The following is a 19,339-nucleotide window of genomic DNA, read 5'->3' as shown; positions in this document are numbered from 1 at the left end:
CAAAATATTCCACAAGGAAGAAATCTCAGATTAAAAAGGCACCCTGGCACCACAGCCTGCACCAAGCACAGGGCAGGGAAGCAAAGGGACTACCGTGGAGCTGAGCAGCCTAAAGCCCTCCCGCAAGCCCCCTGCTCACCGATGATAACTGTGTTGTCATCAGCAATAAGCAGTTTGCTGTGCACATAGATGAGCTCTGTGACTAATTTTCCTTCCAACTCCGCATAGGTTCGAAGTCCACAGAACGAGATGTAGTTTATCCACTTATCTCCAACTGAAAATTAACAGAAAACACAAACGCTGGGGTGAGGGAGATGGGAGAGAGAAGAGACTCTTTAGATAAGCCCCCACATGAGTAAGAGTTCACTTTTGATCTTTGAAAAGAAATAAACAGATAATGGAATAATTCTCTTTAAAAATAGACTTTAAAAGCTGCCTGGGTGCTTTCTGTGCTGCTCTGATCTGCTGCCTGCTCAGATACTCCCACTTTGGTGAGAAATGACCCCAATCTCTCTTGCACAGCATGAGAGTGCTCATAATGGATCCAGATATCTTTAAAAATAACTGGACTAGGAGACTATTCTTCTGCAGAGCCTGCAGAAAAGGGGGCTGGAAGCAGGTGTTTGTCCGTGCACAGCACAGAAATCACATCCTCATGTACTTGTCTGCAGTTCAGACTCACACAGGGACCTAAAACGAATGAGGCATTGTGCATGCCCCTAGTAGCTGTGGCACGTAGGTCTTCATGGGGTTCCCGTTGCCAGCAGAGCAAATGCAAGCAGGCATCCTCATGGTGAGGCAGCAGCTCAGAAACAGTGTTCTGCTTAGGCAGGTTTTTCCTCTCCACGCTCGACAACTGCCAGAAACAAATCCAGGGTGAGATTCAAGGGGGAGGCTTCAGGGTTTGTTACTCCCAGAAGCGTGACCCTGCTCAGGACATTTTCCAAATAACACAATCCTGAGCAGCTGCAACCATACCGTGCTCCTCCCTGGGGTCCTCCCCTCCTCCAGATCTGGGCTACATCCAAGTGCAGAGTCTGACACCCGGCCATGGCTTGGGTGACCTGACAGACCTCGCCACGGGACAATGGCAGGAAGAGGAGGACACTCACCGGCCTCATAAATCTGCTGTGAGGTGCCCCCAGTCCACACCTGAGCTCCTCTGCCACAGCCAGTGGGAAGCTGGAGAGTCCTATTCATGTTAGACATGTGTCTATCAAACAGCAGCATCCCAAGGCTAAGCAACACAGATGAGAGGAACAAAGCTCTTACCCTCATTCTTTAGCTGGCCCAAGATTGAGTTTTCTCCTCGGCACATGGTCCTGGAAAGAAGGTAGGCAGCCATCAGCACCACCACAGCTGGAAGCAGTGGCATATGCTGAGGCAGAAGCAGGCGAGCTAAACTGCAAACACAGATGCCCTTCCAGAACCCCAGGCAAGCAGAAGTGCAGCGCTTCCAGAGCACACATGCTTCCCAAGGACTGCTCATTTCCTAGGGGAGTGGGAGCTGGGGAGCACTTTTGCCTTCTCGAGTGCACAGCAGTGGTGATAAACACCATACAAACGGGGCTGCTGCGGTCTGTTCCACAGCTCTGGACATGAAATCACATCAAGAGGAAAAAAAAAAAGTCAACATGTGCAAAACACCAGCCCAGGGAGTTGGTGTGATTATGGCTGGGCTGGAAAAGCCACAGTTGGCATCTCATTCAAAAAGACACAGTCCATGGGCAATCTCTCAAGACCTGTGGTTGCACTTGCAGAAGCAAGCTCAGGCAGAAGGGCCTGGTTAGGGAAATCTGCTGCCTCCTGCCCCACTCACCCTTCTGGAAGTCCAGGGGGATACCAGCAGAGCAGGAGACAAGGGGGACTTACTCCCACGACAGATTGTGCCTTCGCCATATAAACCAGCAGCTTTCCAGTGAAATGACTTCATCTTGGGCCATTTTGCCTTCCTTTACAGCCTGTTCCCATCACAGGGCTACCTGACACCACCACATTTCTGTCCTTCCCCTAACAACTGATGGCTTGAAAATGCCTTCACAAACATCCTGTACCAGGGGAACCACATCATGGAAGGCATCATTGCCTTCAGGAGGCAGAGCCAGGTAGGAATTACACCAGAGAGCCCCAGGCTTCACCCCACTGTGCTTCCTTTCTTCACCAGCATCACCTCCTCTCCTACTGCAAATCCTAAGGCTAGGAAACAAATGAGCTGAAGCTCCAAATGAAAGCTACACACGCAGCTTCCTCCTCCTTTTCCAAACCCTGTGTACTTGTGTGCACCACACCTCAGTGTGACACCAGGCTGATGGCAGCTGGAGCATTAAGGAGCACCTGCAGCAGGCAGAGGTGGCCAGGGAGGTCTTGGGCTGTGCACAGTATAGAATCATAGAATGGTTTAGGTTGGAAGGGACCTCAATGATCATCCAGTTCCAATCCCCTGCCCTAGGCAAGGACACCTCCCACTAGAACAGGTCACTCAGGGCCTCACCTAACCTAGCCTTGAACACCTTCAGGGAGGGAGCAGCCACAACCTCCCTGGGCAACCTGTGCCAGTGTCTCACCACCCTCACTGGAAAGAACTTCTTCCTAATATCTAGTTTGAATCTCCCCTCTGCCAGTTTAAACCCATTCCTCCTCATCCCGTCACTATAAGACCTTGTCAATAGTCCCTCCCTAGCCTTCCTGTAGCCCCCCTTCAAATACTGGAAGGCTACTCCAAGATCTCCTTGAAGCCGCCTTCTCCAGGCTGCAGACCCCCAACTCTCATAGCCTGTTGTCCTAGCAGAGCTGCTCCAGCCTTCTGAGCATCTTCGCAGCCCTCCTCTGGACTCACTCTAACAGTTTGATATCTCTTTTGTGCTGGGAGCTCCAGAACTGCACACAGTACTGCAGGCGAAGTCTCAGGAGAGCAAAGGGGCAGAATCCTTTCCCTGGCCCTGCTGGCAGCACTTCTCTGGCTGCAGTGCAGGACACAGTTGCTGTCTGAGCTGCACAGGTACACCACCAGCCCATGCTGAGCTTTCCATCCAGCAAGACACCCCAGTACCTGTAGTTGAAGTGCATGATGGCCTGCAGCGCGTTCCCGCCGCCTGTCGAGATGTCTCCCTCGAAGCCTGGCAGCAGCGGGATCACCACGTACACTCGGAACCGCTTGTTCTCCCTGCAACGACAGGTCAGGACTGCCGTGGCCTGCAGAGGCGACAGCTTCCTACAGGGCCAGTCCTCTAGATTTCACTTTCCCTGTCCTAATCAGCTTGGTTCCCATCCAAGGCTGCTACATAAGTTTTAAAGGAAATGTTTTTCCAGTGTCAGGTCTTCACCTGTCTCCAGTGCTGCAGAGAGTGAGCAAGGAATGATTTTGTCTCAGCAGGTAATGAGAGCAGCTAAAGAAACAAACTTTTACTGAGCCACAGAAGCATCCAGGTTGGAAAAGCTCAGGATCACCAAGTCTAGCCTATAACCATACTCTACACGATTCACCTTAAACCATATCATAGAATCAACCAGGTTGGAAGAGACCCCCAAGATCATCCAGTCCAACCTATCACCCAGCCCTATCCAGTCAACTAGACCATGGCACTAAGCACCACATCCAAAAACCCCTAAGTACATCCAAGGCAGGTGACTCCACCACCTCCCTGGGCAGCTCATTTCAGTCCCTGACCGCTCTCTCCAGGAAAATCTTTTTCCTACTCTCCAATCTAAACCTCCCCAGACTCAGCTAGGGGCCATTGCCCCTTGTTCTGTCTGCAATTGCTCCTGATGCTCAAGATGTCAGTTACTTTTGCAGACGGTGCCTGCCACTGTAGGCAGCGTTTGAGCAGCCTCCTAGCCCGGTCACGCCGGTACTAGTGCAGCCTGGTACATATGCCAGCCCAGCAGCGCACAGCGAAGACTACAGGACCTCATGTTCCCATTACATCCTGGCTTTCAGAAGTCAGAAACATCATGAAAGGTGGGAAAAGCTCAGAGCACAAAGTGAAACGTTGATCAGTCAAGGAAGGCAAGTATCTGATGGACACATCACAACCCACTAAAGCTCAATTTCTTTGCTCCCCTAAGCAAACTCTGCCTGGACCCCAATCACAGCCAGAACAAACGCTGCGAAGCCTGGCCACTACTCGAGGCTTTTCTTAAAGCCCACTTTCGGGTTTTCTTTGCTGACAAGGCCAGCTGCATCTGCTCTGCCAGCGCTTTCCAGGCCGCCCCGGGCATTGGCAATCCCTTGCCCTGTGCTCAGGAGGAGGAGGAGGGAGATGCTCCATTGAAGGGTGCTGCCACTAGATGGCAAACGCAGTTTAATCAGAACAAAACCGTTGCAGGAGCAGTCTGAAATGAGCTTGTCTGCAGCTTTTGTCCAAGCTATTCCTGTGCCCGTCAATTTAAGGACACAGGAACTGTGTAGCAGCAGGGTCTGCTCCGTGCTGGGAAGACGACAGCGAGGAGCTGTGCTTTAGTTTCAACCAGTGCTTGCTTGTAGCTGTTGCTATGGACAGTAAACTAGCTTTAGTTTGTCAGCAGGGCTTTGAACAGCCAATGAGGTCTTATCCATACCACAAGAGATCTTCTATCATGAGAAGGCTCTACCAACAAACACAGTTTGTTTGTCTAAGCCCAGTGTTTATTCAACTAGTTAGAAAGACATCCACGAAAAAAGAGAGAGGAAACCAAGACATTTTCTACTGATGTAACCACTGTTGGTTACAACAGTAGAAAATATTTAGTCTAAAAGAGTGAGAAGTGTCTAAGCTTCACTAAAACCCTTTCTTTACAATTAAACATCTGCTGTCACCTACGCTGTATTCCCAGGGCACTTTGGAACATGAGCCTTTGATACAAACTATTTTAGGTCTGACTTCTCTTTTGATCTTGGGCACTGCGGAGTGTGGAGAATTTGAACCTTCAGTTAGGAATCACCCACACTAGCATGAAATTGGGAGTAATGGGTCACTGAAGAAGTTATGTGAAGACCCTGCTAGGCTAGACTTCTTGATGTCTGGGCAGAAACAGTTACATAAACTTTATGTCACAGGAGAATCTTGGCAAATTCTCCAGGTCATCTGGCGAGAGCACACAAGCAAAGCGAAGGGCCCATGACAATCAGCTTCTGTGCTAGTTGGAGCCTATCTGGGATATTTTAGTGAGAGGAGTTAGATGATAGGTTATGAAAAGGAACCAATGGTGATGTCTGCTGCACTCATAGGCTTGCTGAGATGCATAAGAACAAGAACACAAACATAGATAATAGAGTTGCTCTCTGGCTTTGGCTGCCTCTCTTCTCTCTCTAACCTGCCATCTGTGTAACTAATTCCTCTGCTTCCTAACTCCCCTGGCCAGTTATCCAAACTCACCTTGAAGGTGAGGCAAAATCTAGGATAAGGTAGAGGTGTGGAAAGGAGGTGGAAGGGTGGTTGGGAGCCCCTCCTGGGAACTCAGGTTTGTGAGAGGGCTGTTGTGTTTCTCTATTACCTTTTAACTTGTATATTTCTGTCTATAGCTGTATAGATTGTAAATATCTGCAAGTAAAAAGCTTCATTCTCATTTCCAGCTGCTGAGTCTAGTCTGGGTGATTTTCTTAAGTGTGGGAGAGCAGCTAACACCCAAACCATCACAGATCCCAAAAGCAGGAAAGACTCCAGAGTGGCTTTCCAGTATAGAGATGCCATATCTGCCTTCCTGGGAGCATCAAGGTTGCCTTACAAACTGCAGCCACATCATTTCCAGCAGCACTGGCACCAGTCCCTATTTACCCCAGGGGAGAAAATCCATACCATCTTTTTCATCCTTAGCTAAGTTCAATTATTTGGGCTACATCCTGCAGGTCACAGCAACTCTCCTCTGTTACTCTCCCCTGCTGACATCTGCACAGCAGATAACATCCATGTCCTCCCAGTCTGAGTAGCACTTCCACAGCACTTCTGAACAAACCCTGTCTCATGGCAGCTCCTGTAGCCTGGCTGACACTGCCTGTACCCCAGTGTCTCCCTTGAGTTCATTGCCTTCACCCAGGTGGGAATTTCCAAGGGCACAGAAATTTCTGTGACCTCTGGGAAAGCAACCCCTGCATAGCTCTGGACAACTACAGTGTGGAAAAGATAGGTCACTGCAAGAAACTTCAATGTGTGCTGAAAAAGCACGCAAGAGATGAAAGGACAAAGTTTGAAAGAGTTTTCTATCCAGCAAGATCAGGATACAAACTGAGTCCATGACATACATGAGTCTTAAAGATAGACTCCAGGGGAGCAACCTTAAGCAGGGCTGTTCAGGATCAAAGTGAAGGCAAGTCAGTACCTGTGGCATTAACGTGGGGTTAGGCACGCTGAAGCAAAAAGACTGTCTAAACCAGGGCTGGATTTGATCCATCCAGAAACAAACCATGGTCTCCTTGCAATGCCTGTAGGCTGTAAATACCCTCCAGCACTTAACAGAAGAAGTTCAAACAATAGCTGAACTCTGCACTCAGATCCTCAAAATCTGTTTGCTTCCCCTATCTGAAGCCAATTCTCTCCATAGGTAATTTAAACCACAGATCCTGGTTCTGTCTCCTCACTAATTTGCCTGACCACACAGTTCAAGACTGGCTGGCTGTAGAGCAGAGGTGTCACTGAGTCAGATCATCAAGGACCTGCTTTTAAGCAAGTTCCATAGTTAAAAAGGCATTTGCATCAGGGTAAGCCCAGAAAATCACTTTCTGTCTGCAAAGAAACCACTGAAGAGTCTCCCTGCTGCAAATGCAAGCAGATGCCTGACTGCCTGGTTCTGCACTGGAAAAGCTATTGCACAGCTGTGGCCATTAAAGATATTATTTCTCACCACACCATATAAATGCACCTGGAAGACTTTCACTGCCTTGTTAAGAACAGCTTACCTGTGAGCTTTAAGAATCCTCTGAGCGATTGCATCGCCAATCTTGTTCCAGACAACTTTGTCATCAGCGCAGCTAATAAAAAACTGGTTCTGCAGGAAAAGCAAAGGAGAGCTGCTGTCAGACACTGCCAGGCCAACCAGAACACATTTGCATGGTTTATTTCAGACCAAAAGAGAGCTGAGTTTGTGTGCTGCTCTGAGTTGATACTGTGGGATTGTTTTTGTTATTAGATGAGGTGCGCCTGTGATCGCTTAGGGAATGAAGTCATTCCTTACTAAACACTCTTTAGGAAGTTCACATAAAGAACATCCTAACAAGAGGCTAAGAAAACCCAAAAAAACACAGAAAAGAAGAGAGTCAGTCTCAACTCAGCCAGCACTGAGAGTCACAGCACAGGAGATGCCTGTAGCTCCAGGCTGTATGGATATGAGAGCAGCCTTCCAAGCAGGAGGTTCAAGAATGCACAGGGGATGCTGCAAAGCCATGCAAGGGACAGGAAAATGGCTGCATAGGTCACAAAAGTTGCTGAGAGTTTTGTAGTAAGGCTCATGAAGGAGAGGTCTGCTTTTGTGGTCAGAAGGCTGTCAGCCTGGAGTCAATGAAAACAGCCCCAGCAATTCAGGGCAGATTCCATACTGATCATGATCTCTAAAGGTCATCAGGACCAATCTTCCTGGAGTGAGCAGGGACATCTTCAACTAGGTCAGGCTGCTTAGAGCCCCAGACAGCCTGACTGGGGTTAGATTCCAGGGATGAGATATTTACCACCTCTCTGAGCTTCAGGGCCACTGCTTCAACATCCTCTTCCTTAGCCTAAAACTATGTCTCCTCTCTATCCGGTCTAAATGCCCCTCTTCTAGTTTAAAAACATCATCCCTTGTTCTGTCACAACAGACCCTGCTAAAAAGTCTATCCCCATCTCTCTTACAGGTCCCTTTAAGGACTGAAAGGCACTTTTAAAGTCTCCTTGGAGCTTTCCCTTTCCCAGGCTGAACAACTGCAACTCTTTCAGCCTTTCTTCATATGTGATGTGTTCCAGCCCCCTGAACAGAATAGAATCACAGAATCAACCAGGTTGGAAGAGACCTCCAAGATCATCCAGTCCAACCTAGCACCCAGCCCCAGCCATTCAACCAGACCATGGCACTAAGTGCCTTATCCAGTTGTTGCTTAAACACCTCCAGGGATGGTGACTCCACCACCTCCCTGGGCAGCCCATTCCAATGCCAATCACTCTCTCTGGCAAGAACTTCCTCCTAACATCCAGCCTAGACTTCCCCTGGCACAACTTGAGACTGTGTCCCCTTGTTCTCTTGCTGGTTGCCTGGGAGCAGAGACCAACCCTCACCTGAATACAGCCTCCCTTCAGGTAGTTGTAGACAGCAAAAATCCATATGATGATCCTTTTGAGTCCCTTCCAACTTGACACATTCCATATGCATCTAAATGCATTAAAACAATTAAGACCAAACCTCAGGAAGGAGCTACCCTCTTGCTGGCTACAGGCCATGCCCAGGGCATGAAGACCCTCCAGGCTTTCCCTCCTTGCCACTCACTTCAATGTAGATGTAGTGCTTGCTGTTCTTGATCACGCTGACGTAGGCGTTGTGGATGGACTCCTCGTGGTATTTGATGCCAGCTGACCAGTCAGCAGCGGAACGGATAACCTGCAAAGCCAGAGGCAGACACCTTCAGCACCCTCCCATCCAGCATAGCAGCACTGAAACACAATTAGGAGGCTTCACAGAATGGTTTAGATTGGAAGGCACCTCAAAGGTCCTCCAGTTCCAACCCCCTGCCACAGGCAGGGACACCGTGCAAGAGGGAAGGATCGGTGTGCAGCTGATGGGACTTAGGGCAACAGGGCAATAGTTGCCAGGTTACCAGAGACATGATCAGGGTCTGTGAGCTCTCAAGTGATAAATTTGAGGAAAACAAGAGCCTGCAGTGCCATCCCTGCAAGCAGAGGCCAGAATGTGGAGTTGGCTAGACAGTATGTGGAGCCAGTAATGACCTCGAAAGGCTCCCCAGAGGACAACCAGCTGCAGAGGCAGCTGAAGATGATGAAGGCTCCTCTCGCTAGGGCATCGCACGACCACCAAAGCCAACAGTGCATACGGGCAGCAGGGAAGTTGTTATGGAACTGAAGGAGGAGCTTGGTTCTCCTGGGTTCAGCCTTCTGGGACATAGTGGCCACATGTCACAGAGTTCTGAACACACAAACAGAGGGCATAGGTGGGCGAGTGTGAGCGGCACCAGGCTCACCAGTGCCACAGCTGCTGCCCCACGGTGGGGACACCTACCTTTGGAGATGGCAGCTGACCAGCTCTGCTATCTACCCAGCTCAGGAGCTTTGCTGGCCAGGGGGACAGGGTGAGTGCAGCCTGCTCTTCAACCAATTGAGCTGCTCAGGATTGTTTGTCATGTTTTATTCAGCACTGTAGCTTCTCCCTTCATGGCTGCAGCGTGTGAGCCATAGGTACTGTGGTTTCCAGTATACCTTTCCTGTCACTCATAGTGTTCATGCCATAATAAAGTATTGAAACTGTACACAGAGAAGTAACCATGTGTGAGAGAGCTCCCTGGCCCCCAAAGAACTCACTGGAACACACCTCCCACTAGAACAAGTCACTCAAGGTCTCATCCAACCTAGCCCTGAACACCTCTAGGGAGGGAGCAGCTACAATCTCCCTGGGCAACCTGTGCCAGTGTCTCACCACCCTCACTGTGCAGAACCCTTTCCTAACATCTAGTCTAAATCTCTCCTCTGCCAGTTTAAATCCATTCCTCATTATCCTGTCATTACAAGACCTTGCCAATAGTCCCTCCCCAGCCTTCCTGTAGGCCCCCTTCAGATACTGGAAGGCCACTCCAAGGTCTCCTCAAGGCCTTCTCTTCTCCAGGCTGCAGAGCCCCAACTCTCATAGCCTCTCCTCATAGCAGAGCTGGCTCCAGCCCTCTGAGCATCTTTGTGGCCTCCTCTGGACTTGCTCTAAGAGTTCCACGTCCTTCTTGTGCTGGGGGCTCCAGAACTGTACGCAGTACTCCAGTACTCTTCCCAGCACCATTTGCCTGTCAGGATTTCACCAAACATGGTGGCACATTGAACATTCACCAGTTACTCTGCATTTGCAATAAGGAGAAAAGATGCTCAAAAGTAGTATTGGTGCTTAGTAGTGCTCTGATTAAACCCACAAGTGCCCTGACTCCTTGCTGTGTCACTGCCCTCTCCCACCTCAGCAGCTCTAGATGGAAGCAGGACAAGTCCTGCTCTTGCTTTGAACACAAGCTCAATCTCCAAGCTTTCATTCAGCTGCTGATCTCCTCTCTAGCAGTACCTAAGGCTGGTCTCCAGCTGGGGCTGTGCCTTTCTCCCACAAACAGGCAGTAGATAATGACAGCCAATCTGATAAAGCAGAGCAGGTTTTTGCCCTGCGCTCTGGTGGTAATTTCTTTCTTCTGCCAGATTCTTGCACAAGCCAGTTTGTGATGATACAAGTTCTAAAATTCATAGGAGTTCAGCTGCCCACACTTATTTATGAATCTTTACTGGAAATTCACATTTAGAGCAAGCGCTGTGAGATCCCTGGAGCACATTCCCTGCCTGCCTCCCGCAGTTCTTGCGCAAGGCAGCCAAACCAACATGAGAAACAACCTTTGCTCATGCTCTCAGCTAGGCTGAGCGAGACCCACAGCAGACAGCTTCCCATCCTCGACAGCCACAACTGCTGCAGCATCTCCCTGCTGCTGGGCTTTGAGTCAAGAAGCAGCCATGCAAGTGACATTGTCCCAGATGGAAACAGAGCTCTCAATCACGTGTTGGTAGGGTACGTGCTTAGGGGAAATAATTCCTCATGATTAGTCTCTGCCTTAAAACATTGTCAAGGCAAAACCATGGAAACAATAGCCTTAAAATATCCCAGTACAGCACTAGAGCAGCACTCGGGGTCACTCACACACAGGACACGATCCAAATGCTGAGCATCACAGAATGGTAGTGGTTGGGACTGCCAGAGATCACCCAGTCCCACTCCTCTGCCAAAGCAGGATCACCTAGAGCAGGTCACACAGGAATGCATCCAGATGGGTCTTGAAAGTCTCCAGAGAAGGAGGCTCCACAGCCTCTAGGGAGCTTGTTCCAGTGTTCTGCCACCCTTGCAGAAAAGAAGTTTTCCCTCATGTTGAAGTGGAACTTCCTGTGTTCCAGTTTGTGTCCACTGACCCTCATCCAGTCACAGGGCACCACTGAAAAGAAACTGGCCCCTTCTTGACACTCACCCTTCAGATATCTGTAAACATTGGTAAGATCCCCTCTCAGCCTGCTGTTCTCCAGCAGCCCCAGGTCTCTCAGCCTTTCCTCAGATGTTCCAGTCTCTTAACCAGCCTTCTGTTGCAGTCTCTCTAGTCTATCTGTTCCTCTTAAACTGGGGAGCGCACAATTGGACACAACACTCTATATGTGGCCTTAGTAGGACAAAGCACAGGGGAAGGAGAAACTCTCTTGACCTGCTGGCCAAACTTTTCTTAATGCACCCCAGGATACCATCAGCCTTTTTGGTCACAAAGGCACACTGCTGTCCTATGGATAACTTATCACCCACCAGGACTCCAAGGTCCTTCTCCACAATGCTGCTTTCCAGGTCAACCCCTAATCTGCACTGGTGCAAAGTGTTCCTCCCCAGGTGCAGGGTCTGTGAAACATGTACTGGCACACAAAAAAAACCCTGATCTATTTTCAAGCTCTACAACATTCTGTCTTTGGAAATTCCTTGCACAGGTTTCTTCTAGTTCTGTGTCCAGCTTCTGCTTTGCTCTATGCTGTGCTCTCTGCTCCCTGACATTGCCAATCCCCTGGGCTCTGCTATCACACTGCTGTCAACAGTCACTGAAGTAGGCTGCCAGCTGTGGCATGGCTGAGGACTTCAGAGGGCTAACTAATTGTATAGCATACCAGTAGATTGGGATTTGGCCCTTCAGTGCAGGTGCTGAATGTATAAACCTCAGAATCATCATTATATCATGGAATGGTTGAAAGAGACCTTAAAGGCAACCTAGTTTCAACTCCCCTAACATGGGCAGGGACAGCTTCCACCAGACCAGGTTACTCAAAACCTCAACCAAATCACCCTTTGATCTCCAGCAGAGGCTATGAAGTGTCTGAGTGAATTGGGGAATCTCTCTAAGAAAAGGCTGAGAGACCTGAGGCTGTTTAGCCTGGAGAAGAGCAGACTGTGAGGGGACCTAATCAATGCTTATCAATATCTAAAGGGTGGGAATCAAGAGAATGGGGCCAGATGCTTGTCAGTGGTGCCCAGCAACAGGAGAGTGGGCAAAAGGCACAAACTGGAACCAAGTTCCACCTAGAGGTGAAGAAAACATTTCCTGTGAGGGTGATGGAGCTCTGGACTGGACTGCACAGAGAGGTTGCAGAGTGTCCTTCCCTGGAGATACTCAGAGCCCACCTGGACTCCATCCTGTGCAGCCTGCTCTGCATGACCCTGCTTTAGCTGAGGGGTTGGACTGTATCATCTCCAGAAGTCCCTTCCAATCCTCACCACTCTGTGATGCTGTGCAACGAGGCTGTGGCATGCAAAGACAAATACACACCATGAAATCTCCTGCACAGGCCTTCCCTTCTCACTGGTGTTACACCTCATGCTTCCAGACATCTGTCCTTTACTGCAAGGGAGATGGTTTGTGCTAGTTTGAAGCAGGCTAGAATGTTTTGGTGAGCAAAAGTAGATTATAGGCTGTGAAAGGAGAACAACGGTGATGTCTCCTTCCCTCAGAGTCTTGCTGAACAAGAAATGCAAACATTAGATAACTCTATCACCATTTTTTGTCTTCACTCTCAGGCTGGGCTCTGGCTGAGCTGCATCTCCCTAACCTCACTTGCCACTCGCCTTTGCTTCTTAACCTCTTGGCTGAACCTCTTTTCTTCCTTAGGACTGGGTAAGGTTGAGAGGGGCAGGGGGAAGGTGCAGGGGTGGTTGAAAGCCCCTCCTGGGGACTGAGGTTTCTGGGAGGGGAGTTGTGCTTCTGTATTACTTTTACCTTGCATATTTCTGTCTATAACTGTATATACTGTGAATATCTGCTTGTCTATTGTGCTGGCTGTAAATAGCTTCATTTATATTCCCAGAGCTGGCTGCGACTAGCCTGGGTACCTTCTAAAGTGTATGGGGGGGAGGGGGGGGGCGGGGAACACCCAAACCATCACATGGTTCAACCCAAATATATCTTCTCAGGGAGAGAAGTCCACACACTGCCCCCAGTGCAGCCCCTACCAGTCAGATCTAGTGTCTCCATGCTCCTTCCTCCAAACCTTTTAACAGCACCACTGGCTGCTGGGCCAGACTTGTCATCCCTTTCAGTTCTTTAGCCTACGTAACAGTAATAAATGTGATGTTTGCTGCGAGGCTGGTGCATAAATCCTGCACAATGCAAGCCCTCAGGCAGATGTCAAAGAGGTGAGGGCGCCAGCCACTGCCAGAGCATTAAATTTTCATTGCATTTACATCAGGAGCTGCATATTGCCTCACCACATGGCATTGTTTGCTGCGCTGGCTTTGGCTGATAACTGTGAACTCTGGAAGGGAAACAGAGACAGAAAAAAAAGGGCACTGCTTTTGGCAGATGGCTACTGGACTCTTGCAGACATCAGTGTGCAGTCACACTGCTACTGCAAGCAGGGCCCAGAAGTTCAAAATTAAGAAGGCTGACAGACCATGCATGACTAACCCTTGGAGCTATAAGGTTCCTTTTTCCCCTCCCATAGAGCTGATAGGCTCTTTTCACCCATCCCAACCTGGACCTCCATGCATGCTGCATTCACCCTCCCTGCCTGGAGGGATAGCCCTGTCAGTGCTGCTCCTGCTCTCTCTGTCCTCCTGAAAATGCATTGCTGTTCTTCTCCTCTCACAAAGGAGAACAAAACCAGATGGTACAACGAAGTCACAATCTGTTGCTGACAGGTCAGTGGCCCGGGCTGGCAGCAGCACTGCAATCCCCATGGAGCCTTTGTGCTCTCCCTTCCTCTGATCTGCCCACAATTGAAGGCAGATTTGCAAACAAGCTCAGCAACAAGAAAAGCAGCAGCCAAGACTTTCTTCAGTAATGCCACAGCCAAGACAGCCACTAGATGCTGGATTTTACCTCAGGGCAGTAACTTCTGCCTGTGACACCCCACCCAGCACCAAAATGGGGATAACAGAGGTTTGGCTGTTGGTCAGCCAAAGGATTCAGTATGAAGAACAATGCCACTCCAGTTTTTCTAAGTAAAAACAGCTGGTGAAAGATTTCAGGGTACCTGCTTATTTCTCTGTTGGACAGAGGCAGAAGCACCTGCAACCCTCTGGTGTCAACCCAACACATGGAACAGGAAAGAGGCTGATGTTCGTGTGACTGCAGGAAAGAAGCCCTGCAGTGGCTGACGCTCAACAGGGCTCCAGACAACCTAGTCTAGTCAAGGATGTCCCTGCTGAATGCAGAGGAGGTTGAACTAGATGACCTTTGGAGATCACTTCCAGCCCAGCCCATTCTATTATTCCATGCATACCCTGGGAGCTCCAGGAAAAAGGTGACAAGGAAAGGGGAGGTCAGATCACAGCTGCACGTCTCACCCTCTCTCTGCCTCCTGCAGCAGCCAAATGTGAAACCTTCACTAAGAGGAGAGCCTGAGCTGTGCACAGACCTGCCACAGGAACTTAAAGGGATGCTGAGGGCACTTGGGCCATGCATGGATCAGTGGAAACCAGGCCATTGTGAGCATTATGGAGCACATAGCCAAAGTTACATCATGTGCCTGCAAAACCATGCCTTGGAGCTTGAGGAGATCATCCAGAGATCATAACCCAGCTCCAGGCAGTCTGGGGCCAATGGATGTGCACTCTGTCAAGTGTTCACCAACCTGGTTAGAGAAGCCACCCTCAGTGCTTCCACTGTGCTTGCTGCTGCAAACACTCTCATACTGAGCAGGCTGGTCCATCGCAGGGCAACAAGCATAGAGCCTACTACCACATCACTCTATTCAACTGCCCCAGCTGCAGGGCTGGGCTATCCTGACAGGTTTCTAAAAGCTGCAATTTGACATAAATTAGAAATGAGCAAGGTAGTTTGACATGAATAATTCAGACGACAAACCTGCTCTTTGTGCTGCTTATGGCGTGACAGAGCAGTGCCTCGTTTCCCAGAACCTAGTGGTTGTTTGCAATGCCCCAACAATGTCGTGACAAGGCTCGTTAGAAACAGCTCACTCAGCACTGCTGTGGCTCAGCTTCATCCTCCTCTCCCATGGGCTGATGCCTTGAGTCAGCAGCACCACAGCACAGACTGAAAGAAAAGTATAGGTTGGGGACTGACCTGTTGGAAGGCAGCAAAGGCAGAAAGGATCTGAGGGTCCTCGGGGATGAGAGGTTGACCATGAGCCAGCAATGTGCTCTTGTGGCCAGGAGGGCCAATGCCATTCTGGGGTGTATTAGAAGTGTGGCTAGTAGGTTGAGAGATGTTCTCCTGCCCCTCTACCCTGGTGAGGCTGTATCTGGAGTACTGCGTCCAGTTCTGGACCCTCCCAGTTCAAGAGGGACATAGAATTGTTTGAGTGAGTCTAGCACAGAACCACAAAGATGATTAGGGGAAGAGAGCATCTTACAAGGAGAGACAGAGGGAGCTTGGGCTGTGCTGCTTAGAGAAGAAGAGACTGAGAGATGACCTCATCAATGTTCATAAATATGTGCAGGGTGAGTGCCAGCAGGCTGGGGCCAGGCTCTGGTTAGTGATGCCCAAAGACAGGACAAGGGGCAACGGGTGGAAGCTGAGGCATAGGAAGTTTCATGTAAACACGAGGAGGATTTTTTTCCCTGTGAGGGTGACAGAACCCTGGAACAGGCTGCCCAGGGGGGTTGTGGAGTCTCCCTCTCTGGAGATATTCAAAACCCACCTGGACACATTCCTGTATGACCTGATCTAAGAGATGCTGCTCTGGCAAGGGGGTTGGACTGGAGGAGCTTTTGAGGTCCCTTACAGCCCCTGACATCCTGTGATTAGTTTGGATCTGGATTGTGCTCTGGGAACTACTTCCAGCTCTGCAATCAGTAGAGCTTAACTTTTTACTACAGCCAAGTCTTTGAGTGAGAAGTTGAGGCTTACTCTGCAGTTAAAGCATGCTCTGAGGACACAAGCCCTCTCCTTCCCATGAGAGTAAGCTTCCCAAAAAGGCTGGTGCCAGTGACAACACTGGAGAGGCATTTACAGCCCCAGGGAAGCATGATGGTGCCTGAAGTGAGACTGTTGCTCAATAAGCTGCAAGCATTGTCTAGAGGCTGATGTAAAACTCCTGACACCCACAACACAAGGTCCCCCTCCTTGCCATTCCTCACACCACACCAAGAGGAGCAGACAATGCCCTGGCAACCCACAGACCCAGAAAAAAAAGCAACACTAAGCTTCCCCAAGTGTTGCTGTCATCTGGGTGGACCACTCCTTACAAAGAGCCAAGGCATGCAGTTTCCCTGATTTTGGTCTGATTGCCCTTATTTCATCCAGACACACACACACAGAGTTGCTTTGCTGCTTCAGCATAAACATTTTGACTTTGCTCTGCAACAAGTCCATGTTTCTGCTGGCTAGCAGTAGCACTCAATATATGCACTCAACACAGCTAACTGGGCTTTAAATATAGGTATCTTGGCAATTCTGACTGTCAGGATGGTTGTCACAAACAAGACTGTGAGCTGACTCTGCACAACTGCAGAAGAGCCCCAGGGCTGAGAGGCTGCATAATAAAATGCAGATCAAGTTTAGTGCAGATAAACAACGACCCCAAGACTCCACTTAGTGCTGGGCTCTAGCTGACCATTATGCACCTGAGCAAAGCATCAAAGGCCTGGTAGGCTGCTCTAAGATACGAGATGAATATTCAGTGGATAACCTCTGCTCATTGAGCTTTCCCAAAACAAAATCAGAAACCCTAAGTGTCAGGCATTAGAAGAGCAGCAGAAAACAGAACAGAAAATACCACAGCTATAGAAAGTCGTGGTGTTCCCACAACTTGGGATACAGCTTGCTCCTCTAAAAATGGAGGAATAAATTAATGCCACTCTTCAGTAGATGCATTGACTGGAATTGAGGATCTGACCACCTATGTTGTAAGTTAAGAATTTTTCATTTCACAGTTTCAAGGGCTGCCAGGCATCCACACTTCCTACTGGAAAAGATCCAAACCAAGCTCTTACAAAGGTGATCAGGAGACACCACCACTCACCTGAACTGTGGCATGGACAGCCTCAGGCACCTGATACTTCAGCTCGTTGGCAGTCTGCTGAGATTTTGGCAACAGGAACGGGTAGGACAGGGATCGGTATTTGGGCTTCATAATCTGCCCAGGGAAGAGAAGAAAAAACAATAAGCCTTGGAGAGATTGCAACAGAGCAGAATCACATGGAAATCAAACATGTGCCTGGGCACGTGGGCGAGGCAAGGAGCTGCGCTGGTTTCCACAGCCCAGCAGCAACGCCCACGCCTCACCTTGGTGAAGTTCCAGCGCTGGATGAAGTGCCGGGCGACGTCCCGCGCTGCCCTGCCGTGCACCACGGAGGAGATGTCATGCCAGGGCATCCTTGGCGTGGTGTATCTGTCAATGAAGTCTACGGAACAGGAAAGCATGTTCAGATCTCCTCAGGAAGGGAACACAAACGTGGAGAAGCACAGCAGCCCCCTCCTCAAACTGAAGCCGCACCGCGTGTGCTAGTTTGAAGCAGGCTAGAATGTTTTGGTGAAAAGAACTAGATAATTGGCTGAAAAAGCAAAACAATGGCTGGGTCTCCTTCCCTCATCAGTCTCACTGAGAGCTCTGGGAACAAGAAGTAAACATTAGGTAACATTCTCCATTTTGTTCTTTCTTTGCTTTTGCCTTCAGACCAAGCCACATCTCCTTAACCTCACTGCCACTAACCTTCCTTCTTAACCTCTTGGCTGCACCTCTATTCTTTCTCAGGTTTGGGGGTAAGGTTGAGAGGGGCAGGGGGAGGTGTTGGGGTGGTGGAGAGCCCCTCCTGGGGCCTCAGGTTTCTGGGAGGGGAGTGGTGCTTCTGTATTACTTCTCCTTTGTATATTTCTGTATATAACTGTATATATTGCAAATATATGCTTGTATATTGTGCTGCTGTATATAAATAGCTTCATTTATATTCCTGGAGCCCGTCTGAGTTAGCTGGGGCAAATTCAGAAGTGTGTGGGGGCGGGTAACAGCCTAAACCACCACACCATGGCAGATTGATTAAGATGTATGCAACTGCCCACAGTCCAAGTCCGTGAGCTGTAACAGCATAACTGGCCCTTGGACCTTTCCAAGGTTGAGTTTTGCTGCTTCTTCCAACAGCTCAACCAAAATAACCTCATTCCCTCTGGTCTGTGAACTGTAACAGCATAATTTGCCCTAGGACCTCTCAAAGAGAGTTTTGTTGCTTCTTCCTAGCAGCCCAACCAAAATAACCTCATTCCCTCTGGCACAGAAACAAGAGTAATACGTTTTGAGAGAGAATAGATGTGGAAGTGGGCTTGGGGTGATGTAATGACCTCCAGGGTGTGAAAGCACTTACCAGCAAAAGGTTTGTCCAGCTGAACCCAGTCTTTAAAGACAAAGTTGCAATAGTCTTTGCCATGCCAGAACCTGGTTTCCCCAAACAGCTCACCAACACCTGTCTTCAAGCTGCGGACTGATCCTTTATCTATCAGAGGCAAACAAAGGAACAAAAAACACACTCCAAAGTCACAGGTGTCTGTCACACACTGCCTGCGAGAGTCACTGCCACAGAAAAACTCCAGTGGGACTTGCCCAGCCTGGGTGGCTGAAGCTGTTTGCATAGAATCACAGAATAGTTTGGGTTGGAAGGGACCTTAAAGATGAGGTTTAGGCTGAACGTTTGGAAGAAGTTCTTCACTGCAGGACTGACTGGCATTGGAATGAGCTGCCTGGGGAGGCAGTGGAGTCACCATCCCTGGAGGTGTGTAAAAGGAGGCTGGATGAGGCACTTAGTGCCATGGTTTAGTTAATTAGAAGGGTTAAGTGATAAGTTGGAATCTGTGATCTTAGAGGTCTTGTCCAGCCTGGTTAATTCTGTGATTCTGTGATGGCCTCATTCCAAACCCCCCTGCCATTAGCAGGGACACCTTCCACTAACCAGGTTGCTCAATGCCCTGTCCAACCTGGCCTAGGCTTTCTCCCTAGTCTTCCTGTTGCTTTCCCAGGAGGCTTAATAATATTTCTTCCTCCTATTTACATTTTTATACAACCAACATGCTATGGAAACAAAAAGCAGATGCCGAATTCTCCCTGCACTGGACGAAAACAACTCAATAAAAAACCCTCACCCCACGACCATTTATCTTCCTACAGTCCTACAACATCTAAGTATTACCATGTGGCAGCCCACTCCCCACTGCAGCTGAGCACAGTGGATACACATACAG

General features: G+C 49.3%; 1 protein-coding gene across 4 annotated transcripts in view; it reads right to left on the bottom strand.

Annotated features, from left to right (window-relative positions):
* Nucleotides 1–19,339, bottom strand: part of PLD1 (phospholipase D1) — an 83,127-nt gene that overhangs the window by 10,678 nt on the left and 53,110 nt on the right. For 2 of the 4 annotated variants that reach the window (XM_064164858.1, XM_064164862.1), the window contains exons 16-23: nucleotides 18,469–18,597; nucleotides 17,396–17,514; nucleotides 17,133–17,246; nucleotides 8,428–8,538; nucleotides 6,872–6,960; nucleotides 3,050–3,163; nucleotides 1,273–1,322; nucleotides 140–274 (exon numbers count right to left, since the gene is read on the bottom strand). In XM_064164858.1, the coding sequence (XP_064020928.1) occupies nucleotides 140–274; nucleotides 1,273–1,322; nucleotides 3,050–3,163; nucleotides 6,872–6,960; nucleotides 8,428–8,538; nucleotides 17,133–17,246; nucleotides 17,396–17,514; nucleotides 18,469–18,597 (861 nt within the window). Of the gene's footprint in view, nucleotides 1–139; nucleotides 275–304; nucleotides 857–1,112; nucleotides 1,193–1,272; nucleotides 1,323–3,049; nucleotides 3,164–6,871; nucleotides 6,961–8,427; nucleotides 8,539–17,132; nucleotides 17,247–17,395; nucleotides 17,515–18,468; nucleotides 18,598–19,339 lie in introns of those variants that run through there. The other 2 variants (XM_064164861.1, XM_064164859.1) reach the window with 2 other exon arrangements.

This window comes from Pogoniulus pusillus, chromosome 26 (assembly GCF_015220805.1).
Source record: "Pogoniulus pusillus isolate bPogPus1 chromosome 26, bPogPus1.pri, whole genome shotgun sequence".
Taxonomy (NCBI): Eukaryota; Metazoa; Chordata; class Aves; order Piciformes; family Lybiidae; genus Pogoniulus; species Pogoniulus pusillus.
The sequence above is the reverse complement of the archived record's forward strand: the minus strand, read 5'-3'. Positions and strand labels throughout refer to the sequence as shown.